General features: G+C 42.2%; 1 protein-coding gene across 1 annotated transcript in view; it reads right to left on the bottom strand.

Moving 5' to 3' along the window:
• Window positions 1-1553: 1553 nt before the first annotated feature.
• SH3BGRL2 (SH3 domain binding glutamate rich protein like 2) overlaps window positions 1554-12947 on the bottom strand; it is a 47577-nt gene continuing 36183 nt past the window's right edge. The window contains exons 3-4 of the mRNA XM_072855892.1: window positions 7796-7876; window positions 1554-6644 (exon numbers count right to left, since the gene is read on the bottom strand). Of these exons, the coding sequence (XP_072711993.1) occupies window positions 6630-6644; window positions 7796-7876 (96 nt within the window). The 3' untranslated portion in view covers window positions 1554-6629. The remainder of the gene's footprint in view (window positions 6645-7795; window positions 7877-12947) is intronic.

Genomic DNA, 12947 nt, shown 5'->3' with positions numbered 1-12947 from the left:
CTTGCCTTCTAAACACAACTTTTCAAGGCTGCAGCTGACCTTTTCTTTAGAGTGATAGTTCCTTAATCCTATAATTTTCTAATGTTTCCCAAATCCATCAGGGGATTGAATTACATGCAATGGTCATCTTTAAAGTAATCGATGTATGGAGGACTTGCACCCAGAACCACATTCGCCTGTGCTGCACCGTGTAGCCTGACGGAGGTTACTTCAGATGACAGCATGCAGGCACCTTCAGTGACAGCTTGGTAAGTCTACAGAATTAAAAGGAAAGTCCTTCTGGCACCTAAAAAGCAAATCAAGTGAATGTGCCACTTCAGGAGAACCTTCTCACAGCCCAGACGGACTGCTCTGGGGTAGGTACAAGGAGATGTAGACAGACACATGCATGCATGCATGCGTGCAAACATACAGATGACTTTTAAGTACTTTCACCCACTCATGCTCCCCTGGCGCAGAGAGCACACGCAGAGCTGGGGACACATGGGAGGATGACAGCTAGTGGCAAAGCATCCCACGTTGTGTGACCTCTGTGTGTTCTCCGACAGCCATGTAGGAGGAATGGCAGCGCCATGGAGCGCAGGCAGTGATGCTACAGGAGCAAAGTGATACAGAACATCTCTTCATCTTCCTCTCTGGAAATCAAGAAGTTTCCGCCCACCCCTGCAGCAAAATCTGGCTGCTTCTACCCACCATGACACAACAGCTGAGCTGCTACTGCTCCGCTCACTTCAGAGAGGTGCTACTGATCCTACATCAGCTGAGGATCTCATTCCAAGCATTTCAGGCTTGCCTTCCCCAACCGTATCTCCTTCACTCGTCCTGTCTTAGAGCAGGTGGCACAGAACCTCGCTCCACGGTGCAAAAGAAGCCACAAATGGGTCGAGTTCTCACAGCAGTGTTCACTCTGGAGATAATGGGAAAGTTTTAAACAGTAACAATAAGGTATTAAACATTACATACTAGACTGAGAATCAGGGAAATACTGCAGTGACGCAAACCTGGACCTTTGGTTAGCCACTTACTGGATAAAACATATTTAAATACCTTCTACGGATTGGCAAAGTGGATAGGCAAACCAGGAACTCACATTCCTTTCAGGCAAGAAAAAGCAGCGCTCCCGAAGATTTTAGCCCTAGGAAGAAAACTTCAGTGTGAGAAAACTTCCTGGCCTCACTGCCCAAGCTGCCCCAAAGGATCTGGCCTTTATGTCCATGGTATTTATCAACTAACCCAAGCACAAAAATGGAAGACAATAAATCATCCCTTCATTTTTTCTTTACTACTATTTACCTGGGGAGGACCTAGACCCTAACCCAGGAGGTATTCTGCACACTGCAATTCCCACCGAGTAACAGGGATCAGAGGCGCTCAGCATCTTACAGAGTCAGGCTCACCCATCCCAGGCGAAGAGCTCTGCAGTGCTTCCAGCTGCCGGGGCTGCCCGAGCCACAGCACCAGGCTGTCACCAGAGGGAGCTGCAGCAAGGATAAAGACTCGCATTTTTTCATTGTTTTCTTTGGCACATACAACACAGTTCAAATGTCTTTTTTGAATTATACTTTTTATTAGACGAACACGATTTTAATATATAATTTAAAACTCCAGTGTACGCGGCCTAGGATGCAACGTGCTCCTTCCCCCACTGAGTTACGAAACACTGGCGCCGTGAAGGTGAACACCAGCTCTGCGTTTGCAACCTCACGGGGGTGTTACAAATGGTCAGGAGTGGAAGTTTTGCGCGCAGGTAGGTCTACGCGGGACAGGACGAAGAACATGAGGAAGAGGTAAAGCATAGGAAGAAAAGAGTAAGCCAGACCTGCCCTGGCTGAAGGACTGCTCTCAAGAAGCTCTTCTCCATTTTCCCTCCCAAATTCTTAGGGAGCGAGAGGTGAAGGATAGGCCGTGATGGAGGTGGAGTCCCGTGGAGAGCGGCGCTGTGTGGTTTCACACATGGCACTGGCAGCCAAGGGCCCCTGTGAGGACCGCTGCTCAGGGTGCTGTCAACAAGCCGTGGGCCATTCTGCACCGTGTCTTCCACTCCCACTCTGTGTGCAGGGCCAACACCTGGGGCTCCCTCCTCCTCCCACTGCTCGCGCCAAGATCTGGTGAAATCAGTGGACAAGTCACTGAAGACTAATGGGACTTTGCACTTTCCTGGCGATGACCTCACTCCTCCACTCCTATGAAGTGCCACAAGGCACTGCCTAAAATCTGAGGGTCCTACTTCTGAATCATGGAATTCCCAGAATTGGACTCCCTAAATAAATGGCCTGATGGGGGGACAGGGCAGGGAAGGACAACCAAGAAATCCACTGAGAGCTTGGTAGCTCCACTTCATTTCAGTGATAGCACTTGGGCTGCTCAACACTTGAATCAGATAGTTACTTTAAAGTGTAAACAGGGATTTAGGGGCTTTACTCCAGGTCCACTTCCCTTTGAAGGTTTGATTCTATACAGTCAACAAAAAGGAAAAGGAAAAAAAAAAGAGAAAGCCACACTAAGAAAAAAACAGAGTTCAGAAGACTCATCAAAAACTGTCTCAACCTTACAAAGCGTGTGTCTTTTGACTCAGGCCTCAAAATCAATTTACTGCATTATTAAAAAAATAGCAGTATAGAAACTACCCCTTTCTCCGTTCAACATTTAAGCACATCTAAGAAGACGCTACAGAAACAGTCCTCTTTCTGGCAAGGCACTATCCAGTAGTGTGTGGCACAAACAAAAACACCTCTGTCAAAGCCACTGATACAGTGAATGTGTGCATGCACGTCAGCCCACACAGCAACTTTAGCTAGGTACAAAGATTTACAGTTTAATTCACACTACTCTTCCTTTTAAAAAGTGGGGTAGTTACAAGTATTAGCTAAAAATTAGGATCATTTGGTTCTCAAGCATACCTTTATATGCAAGTATTTTAAACAGAATTAAGAATTTGCTATTTCTTTAAATAAATGGCTCTAGTTTCCACAGACCTCTTCAGTTACCTGATAAGTTACATTTCATTATTGCAAAACTGGTTTAAAAAATTTCAGATCATCTTGTGTAACAAACTAGAACTCTACTTGCTTTAATTACAAAAATAAGGCTGTTGCACAACAGACCAAAGTCACATTCAAGCAACATATATACTTTTTTGTTTTTAAACTAGCCACTTATAATTCAAAAGCACATATTCTAAGGGACTAACACTGCCGATCCATGCAAACAAGCAGGATATCTTTGGAGCTAGTGTTGTCCTCCATACAACTGATTATGCCCACATGCGTGCTCTGAAATAAGCTAGGTTTACCTAACAGCTGTAACATGACTAGCTTTCCACTGAACAGGAGGCTTCTATTCTACAACTAGCAAAATTCAAGAGGAGTTTTGTGAAACTAATTTCGTCCCTGGAGAAATCAGTGTGGTTTTGCCTTTCACATCAGTAAGCCTGGGATTTTGCCCAGGATTACTGGTATGTATATACTTACACACTTAGGTCTAAGTTTTTCAAAACTGGGACTTCAGGCAGTTCTCAAAGTTTACAACATATCAAGTACATGACAAATCCAGGATGGCTTCTCTGTAATCAACTGCATAATTATGTAAATTTATATCTGTATGCATTTGCAAAGTTAAGTATTTTTCTTTCACTTTTTTCAGGAACAGTTATATTGAACTAGGTGAAGTTAACAACCTACAGCTCCACCTCATGTCACATTCCCTTCCTATACTGAGGTTCAAGTCTCACGAAAATATGGGATTGGTGACAAGAATGTCAAAATAACTTACCACAGACAACATGATTCTTAAAAATGTATATACATATTTGTATATGCATGTTATCAACTCCCATTCAGGATTCCTCTAGAGAAGGTGCTGTAGCTAAGATTTTGACTGGTAAATACAACCATGGACTTGAAATCTGTGTGTGCTCTTGTTCCATCTAGCCCTTTAACTGAGCTGAGGAGGCATCAGAGGATCCGAAGAGAAAGTGATTTATGGATGGACTCCTTTAACATCTCCTTTTTTAAAGCTTTCTTGCCTTTGTACTAGAGGGAAAAGCCACACAGCTGTAAGCAGTTTGTAGCTGAGACAACACGAACAGGAAGGTAACCTGTTCTTTACTCCAGCAACTGGTAGTCATGAACATTGTTCATGTCATACCTCTGTAGTCGTGAGTAAGCCCTTGTCCAAAATCTGCGAGGCTACAGTTCTCCTATTTTTCAGCATCTTCAGCAGGGACTTGGATGATGACCTAGTGTGCACCCTCAGCAAATCTGTGAATGACACCTGAACCTGATTCAGTGGTTGGTAACAGCTGGCAGAGCTTCAGTCCAGTGGCACCTCAATAACCTTGAGACCTGGGCCAGCAGAAACCTCATGAAGTTCGATACGGACAAGTAGAAAGTTCTGCCCTTAGGGGTGGCGAGGCATCAGTATGGGCTGGGAAGCAACTGACAGAGTAATAGCCCTGCTGAAGGGGCCTGGAGATTTTAGTGAATGCCAAGTTGATCATAAGCCAGCAACGTACTCACTGCAAATAGGGGAAAGCATGCAGTGTGCTACTTCAGGAGAAGTGTGGCCTGCAGGCTGAGGAAAGTTATTATCCCCCTCTACTCAGCACCGGTGAGGGCACATCTGAAATATCATTTTGGGACCTTCTCCCAGTTCAAGAGGGATGTGAACAAACTGGAAAGAGTAGCCCTCCACCAAAGCAAAGCAGCCAGGGGCCTAAAGCACACAGCCTGCAAAGAGAGGTTGAGGAAGCCAGGTTTGTTTAGTCTGGTAAGAAGGCGGCTAAGAGGTGATCTAATGGTAGCCTACAACTATCTTGAAGGCAGTTACAAAAAAGATGGTGCCAGTCTCTTCCTGTGAGTGCCAGAAAACATAGCAAAGGCAACAGCCACAAATTACAGCCTAGGAGTTGAGGCTGGACGTTAAAATAAAGTTTTCACTAGGAGAGTACTGCAGCACTGGCACAGGTTACCTAGAGATCTTCATCTTCGGATATTTTTAAGACTCTGCTAGACAAACTCATATCTGATCCAAGCTAGTGTTCATGTTAGCCCTGATTTTGACAATGCTGGACAAGATGACCTCCAGTTGTCCCTGCCAACTAACATGTCTCCAATGCCACTGTTACTGATTTTAACAGAACATGTGATTTGTTGCACAGGCAGTGTTGCTTTCTGACACTTTTTACAAGTTTGGCTTCCTTCAAGCCACACAGTCTGAGTGATGCTGTGATTGCAAAGAAGGTTTCCCACATAATGGTTGTCTTTCATTTACCCAAAGACATAAGGACATTTATTGGAATGGCACTACCCTGTCATTATGAAATCACTTGAGTAAAAGCTACATTACAGCATAGCTGTTATTTTCATAGCCAGATGATTCAAAATGCATAATGCAATTTGACTTCTGTCTAGAATATGTTTTATAATGGTGACTGGCAAGTCATGGGCTTAAGTTCTGCTATGTGCATCAATGCAGCCCCACTGGAACAATCTCCACTTCCTTTACTTGGCTCCTGTTCCTCACCTGAGCTGACCATTGTGGCCTCATCCAGCAAAGCACACACTCAGGTTTCTCATTGTCTTTGAGGCACCTCCACATTTCCATACCTGGGGATATAACCAGGACAACAGCTGGGCAAAGTAGGTGTGCTCTTGGACCATGGTAGAGTGTTTAACCATCTATGGGACTGAGACCTGGCTCTCAAAGCATCCCCCTGACTTTCATGTGGCTAATGGTGGAGCTGTGTGTTATTGACGGTAAACTCAAGGTTTTGGCAAAATTTCATTTTAAGACAGCCCAACTATACAGCTCCAACTTTGGGTGTTAAGTCTTTCTCAGTTAAGAGATAACAATATTATAATTAGCTATGAGACCTCTTCTTCTGAACTATCCAGTATTTTCCACCAAGTGTTTTCTTGCACATTTCACCCGCATTTGGAACAGGAACCACGTCCGAATATTTCACTTTGGCACCTCCTCCATGATAGCAACTGTTTTTAAACAGCCAGTTGCAATGTGCATCATTAGACAAATCAAGTTTTCATGAACAAGGTTAACAGCCCATGTGTCTTAAAATAAACATGATCTAGCATAAACATTACAATAAATAAATGTAGAGCAAAAATACAGCAGTTATTGGCTTAGACTGAGATCTTAAGATTGACGATTTTTACCTTCTGGATCATAGCCAGCACAAACATTCGAATAACCACCAGCACTTTAACTATCATGATGAGCTAATTTCAACTACAGTAGTTGGGAAAAAGGTAAGGAATCTGCCTATATCAGTATATCCATGAACAATAGAAGCCCTACACTTCCACTCCTTATTCTCAAACATATGTGTCTGTTAGAATATCAGTGCCAGTTGCAAAAGCAATCCAAAGACAAAAGTGAAACATAAACAATGAGTATTTTTAAAAAGGAAGATGAGTAGCCTGGCCTTAATCCTGTTTCATATGCATGTTATTAACTCCACATTATTGGAGAGCACCGTCCCATGGCAAGCAGACTACTACTAATGATGCATGTTTGCTCTATCACAGTGATCCATTAGGGAAGCTGTTGTGTGCAGAAGAACAGGGTCATTAATCCAGGAGATGTGCTTGTCGATACTTCAGATAGGCTTTCTAGGGTTCTGACTCCTATTTAAAAGAAAAGGAAAAAAAAAAAAGATTATTAATGCTATGAATAAATTCTCGTCTCCTGTGTCTGTGACCTTCACATATAAGGTGCCCCTAACCCTGGTCCACACAGCAGCCGAGGATGCATCACTCTGAAGTACTACCAGACTGAAGCAGTGATCTGGCCAAGTTTATAGAGACACTCCTCCAGGCCTACAACAGGTTATTTCCCAGGAACAGAGCTGCATAGAAGCTGCTATTTCTGATTTCTGTAGGACATCATCTTTTTCCTAGGACTAGTTCTTCAAGCTACAAAGCTTGAAGCGAGGCTGCCAAAATAACCTGCTTTTGCAGTTCCCTGCTGAGGTTCCCTCCTACTCCTCTCCCTCATGGGGTCCAGAAATAAATGAATCCCTGGCAGAAGAGGAACTCTATAGGCACGCAAGAGCTACCATCCAGGCCTGAAACAGTACTACTACCAAACACAGCTGTATCTACAGTGGCCAAGAGAAGAAAAATCCTCACCTATGTGTCTGACCTACAGCCCAAAAGTGCACTGTACAGTCTCTTTGAACAAGTGTCCAGGCTTCTATATGGCAATAAAAACTCCTCTGTTATACTGCCCTCAACAGAAAGATGTTAACTGGGTTTGTGTTCTAACCTGTATATATGTATTTGTTAAAACTTAATTCTTATCCAGAAAGTTGCTATAACTCCTGACTGCTCCAGCATTTCAGCATTTAAAAAAAATAAATTAATGCCTAATAAATAAATGCTGTCCTGGTTGAGCCATTATACCAGGCTGGCCCAGTAAGATGATGTTTTGGTGACATAAGCTACAGATATTCCAGTGATTAAGATTCTAGTTCTGTCTCCTGTTATAATTCAGTCAGTTGCTTTCAATTTACATTGATAATGTGAAGGAGAATGTATTCTTTAAACTTCATTTATCTGCTGTCTCAAATTAACTCCCATGCATAAGCTTGATTTCATTTAAAACGCTTTGCTTCTCATGGCAACAGTTTCAATCACCTCATTAGCATGAATCTGATATGGACAAGGTATGGATCAAGGCAGTGGTGCATCTGAACACACAGAGTTCTTTTGGTTCAAAGAAAATTCAATCTCAATATTTCAAGAATTCCATGAAAAGTCTGCAATACTACACTGACCTTTGATGCCAAAGTAGGTTTCAATCCAAGAAAGGAGAAGACAGTGTTGCTCTCCTTTGATTCAAAAAAGCCATCGTAATCCTAAAGAGAAAAAAAAAAAAAAGATGAGTCAACATTTGTATTCATGTTTTCCTGATTGATCTTACCACATCATGTATTAGACTAAAGGGTGATATGTAATAATGCTCAGGAAAATACTGTTACTTACCCATATTCTCCTATGCAAACCTAAAAGCTATTCTAAACTGCAATGATATCACCAACTACAATGGCAAAAAAAGCACATAAACTCTCTAACTACAACACCTTTCACTACTTTATTTGACAGGAAAATACAAACATGGACTTGCATTCAAAGGAAATCTATTGTGGATGTATTTTAAAGGTATTTAAGTGCCTAACAATGCAAATAAGTTCCTGACCGGGTTTCCGATTTGTATTTTAGCAAACAAAATACTTCCTAAAATGGAAACCTCCAAGAAGAGTAGTCCTAAGGCAGCTGAACTCCATATTTCTTAGCATGGCTTTTTGTCATCACCTTCTTAAAAGGCTGCTGTGCTATAGACTCAGGGAATAAGTCAGTATTCCAGGACTAAGCTTTATGTCTGCTGATCCTTTCAGCTTTCATACACATATATATATAGAACCATAGAATCATTTAGCTTGGAAAAGACCTTTAAGATCATTGAGTCCAACCATTAACCTAACACTGACAAGTCCACCACTAAACCAGTAAACCCTAAGCGCCACGTCTGCATGTCTTTTAAATACCTCCAGGGATGGTGACTCAACCACTTCCCTGGGCAGCCTGTTCCAGTGCTTGACAACCCTTTCGGTGAAGACATTTTTCCTAATATCCAATCTAAACCTCCCCTGGCACAAGTTGAGGCTGTTTCCTCTCATCCTATCACTTGTTACTTGGGGGAGGAGACTGACACCAACCTTGCTACAACCTCCTTTCAGGTAGTTGTGGAGGGCAATAAGGTCTCCCCTCAGCCTCCTTTTCTCCAGGCTAAACAACCCCAGTTCCCTCAGCCGCTCCTCATAAGACTTCTGCTCTAGACCCTTCACCAGCTTCATTGCCCTTCTCTGGACACGCTCCAGCACCTCACTGTCTTTGTTGTAGTGAGGGGCCCAAAACTGAACACAGTATTCAAGGTGTGGCCTCACTTCACCAGTGCCGAGTACAAAACGCATTTGTTCTATCTAGTTTTCAGTTCCACGGTTTTCTCTATGTGTGATACATAATTTCCAATGAATACCATCTAGTCACTTCACTCTATGGGAAGAGTCAAGTTTATTTGCTTTCCCTGCTAGGGGAAATGATGCTTCTTATCATTATGAGCACAGAACTATTACCGTGACTTTTTAAAATGCTAACATATGAACATATTAGACACAGTTTTAAGTTCCCTCACTGTTAATTTTAGGTATGATCTGTTCTACCTAACATTGAAATTAAACACATAATTAAACAGAGGAAATAGACACATTTACATCAATTAAAAAATCATTAAAGGTGATGAACTGATGCTAATTTCTGATTTAACGTAAATTCACAATTAATAGCCAAAAAGTAAATCCAAATAAAAGACAGATCTCACAACTAGGCCATGGCATAAGCAGAAACAGTACTGAAAGCAACCCCAACAATGCCATGGATGAAAAGAGGACAATGTAATCACTGAATACCTAGAGGAGTAGTAAGTAATATTGAAGCTCTGCAGAAGGATGTTTGATTAAGCCTTTGACGTGAAAAACTGCATGGATGCTGTTAAACCTGAAAACGGCCCAGCCTGTCTCTGCTCAAGCAGATGAAAAGCCACGAGGGACATGAGCTATACACGCAACCACATGTGAAGACAGTGCCTGATCTAACTAGGAAATAACCTTAATTTTCTCCACTGGATTAATCTACAAGTGAGTCACACTATGTCTGGAGCTCAAGGCAGGGGAGCAGTGGATGAGTACAACCCACAGCGAGAAGAACAAGGGCACCCCCTTAATATCAGGGCAGGTTTAAATTGCCTTAAGCTGCTCATTACAGTCCTGTAAACTATAAGCAGCCAACCTGCAGGCAGGCAGCTATTGCAAGCATTCCTGCAGCAGCCCATCATTTTCACTCCCTGCCAAGAGCACACTTTCCTCCTAAGCACACAGGCAGTTTTCATGAACCCCCAGACACCTGTTTGTCTCAACAGTTTGTCCAAGAGAAGGCTCTCTGTTTGTTCAGGTGAGTCATCATCTCTCATCACCATTTTCAAGTTCTGGGGTTCTCCTGAAGTGTCTTAATCCTAGTACTTCAATTAGCTCTAAAACCATCACTGCTCTAAGACCATGGGTTTTTCACTCTTTGTTAATAAATTGGAAGGAAAAACAGAGTAGGGAAGGATTCACAGCCTGAAAATAGTGTCATAAGAAATAAGGCTGCATTCCTGGCTCTGAAAGTGACTTTGTGACTCAGCTAATACACCAATATCTGTGAACATCTGTTTACCTTAACCTCTGTACAGTAAATTAAGACTTAATCATAAAAAGGTTTCTGCAAGTGCTAGTTATCAATTTTTACTTCCAGAAGTACCCAGGCCTGATTTTGTATGTTTTTTCCACATTTTCACAGATTATCAAACCTGGATTCACTTGCTGAAAAAACTGTGAGGTTAAACAATGAGCTAAACTGAGTAAGTGTATGTTTGAAAGAGCACAAAACCCAGTGGATTGATTAATTTTAAAAGGAGTAGAATATTTAATAATGGCAAGAGATTATCCACCAGAAGCAATGTCCCTGACGTTTTGAAGTATCTGCATTGCAAAACATATTAAAATGCTATTGCCACTTCCTTATTTTCATGGGGGAAGAAGCATCATGCTTTTAGATAAAGTAGCAGTAAAATTTTAAATGGGAGAATTTTCCTACTAATTTCTGCAATGAAAACATATGATCCCAAAATATTCAAATATGGGAAAAATGTTATAAAAATGCGTAACAGTCCTATAAAAGTTGAAAGAAATCACTTTAGTATGGTAGTTTCTTAAGAGATTTTTGAGAAGCATGATCTCAAGGACCACGGTCTCAAGGACTCATTGGTTTTGCTTTGGCATGTGGTAGGAGTTCAAAGTGGGCATCCCTGGCCTTCCCTGTAATAAAGGCAAGATAACAGATGTTCCAAAAACATCCTGCCTTTGACCTTACCTTTTTAAGGAGAGAAAGTCTGTGCACATTTGGGCCACATGTAAAGACACTAAATTCATGGGTGAGGACATTAAAATTCTTGTCTCACCTAAATAACATCCCATTGCTACCAGCAGTAGATGCAGAGGCTGAAGAATGAAAATGGTGCCAAGCTCAGTGGAAGCTGAGAGCTTCATACACAGGCAAGAGCCCAACTCGCTTGCGAGCCAACAGGTTCCACTTGGAAAAACTCTGTGGGACACTCTGCTTCCCACAGAGGAAGGACACCACCATCCACTGTTTTTGGCAAGGCAGTGGTTCCCTGTTTCTGCACCAGGCTTCACCACCAGTAGCAAGTTTCTACAATTCCCTTGCTAGTGGGCCAAGCAGCTCTACCAAGCCAGAGGATGCTGCGGCTTTGCAGCTGTGCAAGGAAGTGGTTCCCACTGACGCCCTGGAGGCATTCAGAAAGCAGCTGTTAACCTAAAAATATATGAGCATGGCAAACTGCCACCCACTGCCCCACTTCAAAAGGCAACTATGTGCACAGATATAATTTTGACCATATTGCTTTAAATTATGATCCTTGGTGCTTTCCAGAGCTGCTAATTACACATTATTAATGTATAAAATTCTGGCAACGTTAGTATCTGATTAAGGCTACTAAAACTAACGGGACATAGAGACAGTGGACATGAATCATCAGTGATGTACAGATGCTCAATCCCTCTGGAAAAGTTGAAAAGCCACAAAAATACAGGTGACAAATCACAAAGACGAGGGTATGAAATGTTACAGAGAATGACAAATGCCAGTTAGGAGAAAAAATATATCTCAGGATGGTTTGAGGGGATAGAGAAGTGACAGGAGTATAACTGGCAAGTAAAAGCTATTTCAAGTCAGAAAAGGTTACTTAACAAGGTAACAGCCATCTGACTGCTTTAGGCCTAGCTCCTCACTTTTACAGCCAATGGCAGCTTGATCACCAAGTAGTCTGAGCCCTCTGTTTTACCACGAGAATGCTTTGTTGAAAATCAGCAAAGCTAACTGTACTGAAGTTTCAACAGCTCACCTACAGAGACAAGCAAAATCTTGCTGGCATGGCATAAAGAGCTTCTTTGCTTTCCCTGCTCCTGCTGAGTGACTCTAAACCAGGATAGAGAGGCAGGCTGTGGCTGCAAAGGTCTTCAGGAACAAAGTTACACCGGGTGGTAATGGGAGGAAGGCTGTGAAGCTCACTGTGGTGGCAGGATGATTTGGTACTAGATGCAGAGCTCAGTGAACCCATTGTGCACATTGCCAAAGCACACTAAGGATGCTAAACGGTTACATGGCTTCACCAGAAGGCTGAAGTTCATGAAAGAGAAATGTAATAAGGATTACTAAATACATTAAAGTTATATTTGTTTCAGAAAAATAGCTGAAGACAGGGAGAATACTCAACAGAAGTATTTTATATGCTTGACTCGCTTGTAGTCTTTCCTAGGCATATGCTTACGGCCACTCTTGAGACAAAACTGGGCTAGCTGGACCTTCAGTCTCACACAATTAAGGCCACTTGTGTTATCTTAAGTCGTATCTTACACAAAGTTTTAAAATAATCAGCAAAGTCAAGTGATACTGTCCACTTAGTATGGTGGTAAAAGAAAAAAAAACAAACCCAAGCCTCACACTTAGATAGCTTTGTTTTCAAAATCTGAGTCCTTGCAGTTCATCCTGAAACCAAAAGGTGCCGTGGTTGCTTTGCACCTTTTTAAAACCAGATTAATCAAAGGCAGGAGAACTGTCTTAATGTCTAGATTATGCAGAAATCCCAACAGCCATCCACTGCCCAAATGCTACAGTGAAGTAAGAGCAACTTAGTCTTTGAGATAGTGGACAAGCATTCAGGAAATCAGGATTTCACTCCTCATTATGACACAAATGCCTTATGTCCTTCTGGCATTCACGTGAGTTTTAGGCCAATTTACTCCAGTAGGA

The sequence above is a fragment of the Ciconia boyciana genome, chromosome 3, assembly GCF_034638445.1.
Source record: "Ciconia boyciana chromosome 3, ASM3463844v1, whole genome shotgun sequence".
NCBI classification, from domain to species: domain Eukaryota; kingdom Metazoa; phylum Chordata; class Aves; order Ciconiiformes; family Ciconiidae; genus Ciconia; species Ciconia boyciana.
The sequence above is the reverse complement of the archived record's forward strand: the minus strand, read 5'-3'. Positions and strand labels throughout refer to the sequence as shown.